The sequence below is a fragment of the Rhineura floridana genome, chromosome 1 (genome assembly GCF_030035675.1).
Source record: "Rhineura floridana isolate rRhiFlo1 chromosome 1, rRhiFlo1.hap2, whole genome shotgun sequence".
Taxonomy (NCBI): domain Eukaryota; kingdom Metazoa; phylum Chordata; class Lepidosauria; order Squamata; family Rhineuridae; genus Rhineura; species Rhineura floridana.
Genome location: NC_084480.1, coordinates 62,098,715 through 62,106,894, shown reverse-complemented (window position 1 = coordinate 62,106,894; position 8,180 = coordinate 62,098,715). Strand labels below are relative to the sequence as shown.

The following is an 8,180-nucleotide window of genomic DNA, read 5'->3' as shown; positions in this document are numbered from 1 at the left end:
AACACATTCCATAACACTACTTTGGATTCCACCCACTGTATTATACAAATGGCCCAACGTTTTAACGGTCAGCTTTTATATTCTGCTGAACAACAGTACCTGTATGTAGCTCAGTGATCCAGAGCATCTTGCGTCCCAACTCTGATGCTAAGACACAACCCTACTTATTACCTAGTTAGACCTTTACATCACATCCTGAAAACAGCTGAAGTAACCCTATGAAGCTCCTACCTTCAGTGCAACTTTGTACAGTAGGGCCCTGCTTTACGGTGCTTCGCTTTACAGCGCTTCGCTAATGCAGCAGTCTCAATTAAACACAATCAGACTAAAGCCCCACTCATACGGTGCTTGTTCAGCTTTTATGCCAGTTTTTCGGCATTGTGCACCATTCTATTAAATGAGTTCCACTTTTCGGAGGTTTTCACTTTTCAGCAGGGGTCCGGAACATAACCTGCCATATGAGTGGGGCCCTACTGTATAGGCAAAACTGTGTGTGTGCTGGTTCTACTTGTGGACGTTCCATGGGCATCTACTGGATTAGAAGGGCCTTTACCCAATCCAGCAGACTCTTTGTATGTTCTTATCCTTCTTGTTGTATTTATTTTTCACCTATTCTCCAAATAATTCAGGGTATACATGGCCCTGTGCCATTTTATCATCACAAGTGTCATATGAGATAGGTTGGCCAAGAGATGGTGACTTGTCCGAGATCACCCAGTGAGCTTCATGACTGATTTTAAACTCAATCCTAGTTTAGCACTTAACCACTACACCACACTGGTCCCATTTATTTTGAAAAGGGTGCTACTTTAGCCTAGGGTGCCCAAGTTTTGTTTTGAATCACTGCCTTGGATTTTTCAGAATGTTTCACTCATCAATTAATAAACTATTTTAACAGAATTCAACCAATGCCACCCATGTTGGGGACCAATTTGGTTCCACTAAACAAAGTTCGAATCTATTTCAAACAGATGCAAAATGAGCACTGGCTTCTACTAGTAATGACCCAATTCTGCACAAACTGTTGCATCTATTCTTCAGGTCTTCCAGTATTAATTTTTTTATTTACATCATTTTCTAAGGCCTTCTCCTCTATAACTCAATATCCACCCAGCGCTTGACATTAGCATCTGGTATTTAAAAATTCCCTCCATTGACTCTTTATGCAATCCTATGCATGTCACATTTGAACACAATCTATAGTGGGGTTTTCCATCTCTGTACACAACAGTTGCAATTCTAGACATTATTACATACAAGCATTTTCCTGTTTGATGCATACTGTTTTTGTCTTTCTATCTCCCTTGCCAGGAGACCTCTGTCTGGGATGGATTTTGCGGGCCTGTATCTGGTGTTGGGCTAAAGAAACAGATTGGGAATGTCACTGGTGTACTTCCCACCCTGCTGCCCAGCAACTCCCCTGAGTTGGCTCTTGGAGAAACCCAAGAAAAGTTGTACTGGAATACTTTAACATTCATGCTGAGACTACATCTACTGGGCTGCTACTGCTACAGGACTTCATGGCCTCCACAGGGCTGCCTCAATTTGACACTTGGCCCAACTGTAGAGCAGGACATACCCTTGATTTAACCTTTGCTGCAGAGTGTGGGAGGAATGGTCTGAATATCAAATAATTTGGTTTTGTTGTATTTTAATGGGTTTTATTGTAAACTGCCTTATTTGTAAGTAAACTTTCATTGTAAATCAACTAGAATGCGTTTCAATGGAGAAAGTCTATTAATTCAACTGCCAGAAATAATGCAGAGAATTGATGTGTCAAACCTGGTGTTAGGAATATTTGATTGGATCCAAAGGTTCATTTCTTCTAATAGAATTATTATTATTATTATTATTATTATTATTATTATCTTTATTTATACCCCGCCCTTTTTCCAAACTGGAACTCAAGGCGGCTTCCAGATAAAAATAAGTACATATCATTAAGAACCTATAAAAATATAAAACATATAAACATATAAGATCAGCATTAAAACAGGATTAAACTATTAAGATGTTAAAACCAATTACTCTTAAAATACTGCAACCCAGTTTAGCAGTATACAAGTAAAACAATAACATACAGCATCCTCTTCAGTCACTACCCTTAAAACCTTCAGTTCCAAAGGCCTGCCGGAAGAAAAAAGTCTTTAGCTGTCGGTGGAAAGACTGCACAGAGGAGGCCATTCTTGCCTCCCTAGGGAGGGAGTTCCAGAGCCTAGGGGCAGCCACCAAAAAGGCCCTATCTCGTGTCCCCACCAGTCACACTTGTGAAGGTGTTGGGATCGTGAGAAGGGTCTCTCCTGAAGATCTCAGGGCCCGGGCAGGTTCATATAGGGAGATACGGTCTGACAAATAGCCTGGACCTAAGCCGTATAGGGCTTTATAGGTCATAACCAGCACTTTGAATTGTGTCCGGAAACAGACTGGCAGCCAGTGGAGCTGTTGCAGCAGAGGAGTTGTATGGTCCCTGTAACCAGCCCCAGTTAACATTCTGGCTGCAGCTCGTTGCACCAACTGAAGTTTCCGATCAGTCTTCAGAGGCAGCCCCATGTAGAGCGCGTTACAGTAGTCTAAGCGGGATGTAACTAAGGCATGTGTCACCATAGCCAGATCAGACGACTCCAGGAATGGGCGCAGTTGGCACACTAGTCTTAACTGTGCAAAAGCATTCCTGGCCACCGGAGAAACCTGGGCCTCCAGGTTTAAGGCTGAGTCCAGGAGCACACCCAAACTGCGAACCTGCGTCTTCTGGGGGAGTGTAACCCCATCCAGCACAGGCTGAACCCCTATTCCCTGATCCGCCTTTCGACTGACTAGGAGCACCTCTGTCTTGTCTGGATTAAGCTTGAATTAAGCTGGATGGCTTCCTTCATTGGAAAAAGACTCTTTCCACTGAAGGAACCTTCCAATTCTACCTATTATAGTGGCTTGACAGTTTACCGAGTTTCACCCCATTTGAAACCAAAAGCACATTCACGAGCAGATAGCATAGATAGCTGGAGGCACAGTTTGCCAGATTTCCAGACAGAAACCTGAATGGAATAAAATACTTGAAAACAGAACGCCATAACTGCTACAAAGCATTTGATAAAGAATTTAAATGCTATTAAATATTATACTGATTAGAGCAAAGTACCTGGGAAAAGTGCTAAAATCTTCAAAATTTAAACATTCTTTATATTGAGGATTTTAACAATTTTCTATCCCAAGCACAATTTCTAATAATCATTTTTAAGGGCAAAAAGTGTTTTATCTTCTTTAAAGGGAAAAATGGAGAAATGCCAGCTGAAAATATTGGTGTGAACAACAGCTTTGGCTTAATTTATTCCTTCCCCATACAGTATAGAATAACCGTTGCTCATTTACTTTTAGCAGGCAATACACTAGTACAAGCACAAACTACATTCAAATTTTATCTGAGTGAACAGGCTTCTGAGCTTAATATAGCCATTCTCAATGGAGCATCGCAATCTTGGGTGGTTTGAAGCACCTGGAGAATGGAGAACACAAAGATCCAGGAAGGGATAGGATCTGGAAGCAGGTATTGGCTGCTAGTGAAGACATGTACCACCTGAGTTGGTAGAATGGTCCTGGCAGTAATGCTCAGTGATCCATGTTGGTTTTGTAAGGATAGAAATATATGAAGTTGTTTCATGTGCAGTCAGGCTATCTATCTAGTCCCATAGTGTCTATTCTGCCTAGCAGCTGCTGTCCACAGTTTCAGGCAGAGGTCTTTCACATCACCGGCTACTTGATCTTTTGTACTGGGGATTGAACTTGGGACCTTCAACACACAAAGCATACACTCTGTCACTGTGCCATTGTCCCTTGATTGGCAAACTGTATCCCAGGAGAATTTGGAAAGCTCATTGAGTGCACTGCTACTTTGATCTCTCTGAAATCCTCCTGAACCATACCTGGAAACATCTGAACACATTGTAGTCCTCAAATACTAAAGTAGGATGACTGTCCTAATCTATAGCTCTGCCTATACAGCAGCAGGCTTAGATGTACATGAATGTTTATGTTGTAAGAATTCCTGCCTATTCACCTGTGAAACAGCTGGCTTGGGGACCTAGATAGTAAAAGTTTGGAAACACTGTTTTATGGTATAGAGCTTTCCTTTCCTGAACAAAGGAGGTTCTTTTTATAATCTTCATTTATCTCTCATTGCCCTGACCACGTGATGCCCTTCCTTGAATCCCTCTACTGACTTCCTGTTCACTACCACATCCTGTATTATTCTGATCCTACCCTTTTAAAGATGCCTTGGCCTTGACCCTTCTAATCTATGTCCAAATACATCCCTTCCTTTGACCCTTTGGTAAGGACTGATTAATTTGCTCTTTGTAAAGCTATATAAAATACACCAATAAAGAGAAATAGTTCCACCATTCTCATCGCATCCTAGTTTGCTAAAAAGATGCAAGGGCAATCTGTCAACAGGTGATGGAGAATTTAGATGTTTCATAGAAGTGGCTTCTTTTAGATTTGCTATTAGAATATGGGGAAGCTTCGTGGCTTTCAACTTCTGTAATTCATTAATAGCACTGTTTTTGTTGCAAGGCAATACCTTTCATAAATTTACCAGTAAAATCATTTTTAATAGATTTATATTGGGTTAGAGAAACGACTCAAGTTTAATACTAAACTAGCCGTGTAAGTGAACTTTGGTGTGCAGGAAAGGAACGGACTCTAGGCCAGTGGTAGAGGACATGCTTTATACATAACAGGCCCCAGGTTCAATCCCTGGTCTCTCCAGGTAGGACCGGGACAAGACTCCTGTCTGAAGAGCCACTGCCAGTCATTATTGACAATATGGAGCTAGAGGGACCAATTATCTGACTTAGTATAAGGCAACTTCTTATGTTCCTAAGGAGAAGGCTGATGGGATTACCTTTTACCATCACTTTACAGTGGAGACAAGGACTTAATTTCTTATCTACTACTTGACAGGCACTTCAACTATATTGTATGGGAGGCAACAGGACCTGGGTAAAGTTGGTTTTCCATAAAATATGTACAAAACTAGCAATATTAAAAGCTATTAAAATTTTAGAAGTGTATCTGTAACTGAACCAATTAATGAAACAAAGATTGGTGAAGCAATGCTATTTATTAGACAAATATTTTACAAGAATTGTAAAAATATATATAAAAAATATATAAATCGGTTAGAATGTCACGGGAGGAACAACTTACTAGATTTTCCAGACAATACAGGCTTAGTGATTACTGCTGTGGTAGGCAGAAGTAACTGAGAAAACTTAACAGTTGCTAGATGAGCTGGAGGAAAAATACACAAAGTTGGTGCAGGACTACCTCTGGAGCTCACTCACTCACCAGAAATTTAAGAGACCATGGGGCCCATACAGTGAATGTGAAGCCTCACCTCTGTTCCTTTTCTTTCATGCCCAACAAGGTTGGAAGCATCCACTTCCATTTTTGTATTAATCACAGTTCCCCAGTAATGTCTGAACCTGAAAACTAGTTGGTGAGGAAAAGCCAGCATCTGAGAACACCGTTTGATCCTGGCTTGTTCTCACTGATTAGTTTAAAAAAACATTTCTCTTGGTTCAGACATTACAGGAAAAATTGTGGTTAGTGTAAAACTGGAAACAGATTATTCTGGTCTCCTCTTCTGGTGTACAAAAGAGTGGAAAGGGAAGTGTGTGAACCTGACATTCAGTGCCGCTTGTTCATTTTGTGGTGAACCAATGTAGCCTTTCCTTGTGGGGATCAGTAGAACAACCAGGCATGGATAGTACCATTAAGTGTTGAGGCCGATAACACACTTGACTAGGCAAGTAGAACTAGTTTGGAGGTCTGTTAGCCAAATAAAGGCTAGACATCTGAATTTCCACTGAAATTTGTTGTAATGTTGCAGCAAAAGCTTGTTTCTGTTCGCCTGTGCCATTTTTAAGTTCCTCAATGGTTTTCTTAAGATACTGTGGGAGGTTTTGAAATGTTTCAAGCTCTCTAAAATAAAGATCTATAAACCAATGGCTAGAGTTAGCATTAAACTTGCAATGACCAGCTGTCATCAGCAATGGATGTGAGCAGGCTAACTTTTTAAAGGTTACAGAAAAAGGTTTAAATAGGTTATATACAGAACAAAAGTTTAGCAACATCTTGCAAAATAAAACTGTCCAAAATTCTATCTGTTGATTACAGAAGCTGTTTTCCACTTGTGCATGGAAATCCTTAACTGTCTTTTCTGACTTAACAAGATGCAAAAGATGTTGCTTGGTTGTTTCACACTTTATGTGATCGAGTGGCAGGTTCCCTGCAGAATCTTTCTGCTGTAGCAATACTGGTCCTGCAGAACAAACAAAACATTAAATAGGAAAGAACATTTTTAGCGTAGCTAAACAACGGGCTGGGTTTTAGCAGCATCTACAGGTTTGTGTGCAACTTTTAAAGATTTGTGACTAAGAGATCATATTTTAATTGCCTAATTAATTAAAATTAAAAACCTTTGCCTATTTCAGGAGTATACTATATAACTTACACCTTATGGGATGAAGATGACCCGCTAAGACTTTTGTTCTTCACTCTAGCAGTCATACGGTCAGTCAACCATAGGCTGGACATTCCAGAGAAAAAAGCTACTCCTGAGCTAATCAGTGTACTACAGATTTATTTTTGTTAACGTAATCAGTGATTCAAGTTCTTTGTACATGTTTCAGAATATCTAAAGAAAGTGGCAATACATATTAAAACACTTTTACAAAATATTTGTTTTGTAAGAGACACAGATAAGACAGAGTAGATAGCAACAGTCCCCATTTTAGATTATGTGCCCAAAACTTTGCTTTCTCTCATTTCTTTATCATATTAATCTAACCATAATAAAATAAAATAAAATATAGAGCAGGGGGAGGAGGATATGTTAGCTGCTGAGTTACTTAGTATTTTAAAGACCACAGCCAGATGTATAAAGAATCCTAGCCTTGTTCATACATTTAGGGGGATCCCTTCTCCTGCAACCATACAGATAGCTTTCAACATGAGCCAGGCCCTCTATGCGTATGCTCAATGAGGGTAGTTGGTATTTCTCCTCCTCCAAAATGAGGGGGGAATTATGTTGTGAGCCAGTCCTTCCTAGAAATCCAACAAGATCTTTTCCTTCTCATTTTGAAGGAGAAATGCCACCAACAGCTTCCCTTCTGCAGTCATATGAAGGACACAACTCATGCTGTAAGGGAAGCATTCATACTACTCTATCACATTGTTTCAGCTCTCTTTCACCAAATGAAGGTATGAAACAGAGCTTAGTCTTATTTCTGAAGTTTAGATAGTTGTATAAAAGAAGCAGCAGGTGGCTCCTCATTTGTGGAATGCCCTCCCCAGAGAGGTGTGTCTGTCTTCATCACTAATGACTTTCAGGAAGAATTCTGAAACATTCCTGTTTACCCAGGCATTTGATGGCTGAAAAGGGGACTGTTCTGGGCAGTCCCAAAGATCATTGGCTGAAATCATGTTTTTAACTGTAACTGTGTTTTAGAATTTATTTTGAAATATTTTTTTGAAATGTTTTTGATGTTGTTAAATTGTTTTGTTGATATATTTGCTGCCCTAGGTGCCATTAATTAATTATTAATTAATCAATCCAGTTATAAATATCTTTTATTACTTTCTCCAATGAATTACCTGAAAACTTTACTCTGCTTAAGGCCTTCATCCTGACATTACGAGGAATTTGTTTATTTATGGTAATTTATCGACTGCTAAAATGAAGTTTCCAAGCTGTGTAGAGCATATTAAAAAAATAAAATAAAATAAAGATAAAATACACAAATCTGAAGGACTAACAAAATCAGAAGAGGATGCATTGCTACTCCCTGACGACTTGCCTGAATAAAGCATTTCAAACATGCACCAAAACCAATAAACTGTTGGCATATGCTGTATATCAGAAGGGAGTGTGTTCCATGAAGTGGGTGCCATTGCACTGAATACCCTCTTTGTAGTAGTTGTGAAACAAACCTTAGGGCATGTGGCCTAGATACATCCATCCCAATCTAGTAACTGTTTATAGGATGGGGTCTGTGTACACAGAAGACTGTTATGCACACCCAAAGCCTGCATCCAGGTCTCAAGCTTGGCAGGTAGAAGAGGGCTGAATTCTCCCTCTCTCTTCTACTTGACAGGTGATCAGTACTTACCCCATTTTCTAG

The 8,180-nt window shown here is 39.8% G+C and overlaps 1 protein-coding gene across 1 annotated transcript in view; it reads right to left on the bottom strand.

Moving 5' to 3' along the window:
• Nucleotides 1-5,104: 5,104 nt before the first annotated feature.
• Nucleotides 5,105-8,180, bottom strand: part of SLF1 (SMC5-SMC6 complex localization factor 1) — a 62,732-nt gene continuing 59,656 nt past the window's right edge. Inside the window, exon 19 of the mRNA XM_061608824.1 lies at nucleotides 5,105-6,319. Coding sequence (XP_061464808.1) covers nucleotides 5,814-6,319 — 506 coding nt within the window. The 3' untranslated portion in view covers nucleotides 5,105-5,813. The remainder of the gene's footprint in view (nucleotides 6,320-8,180) is intronic.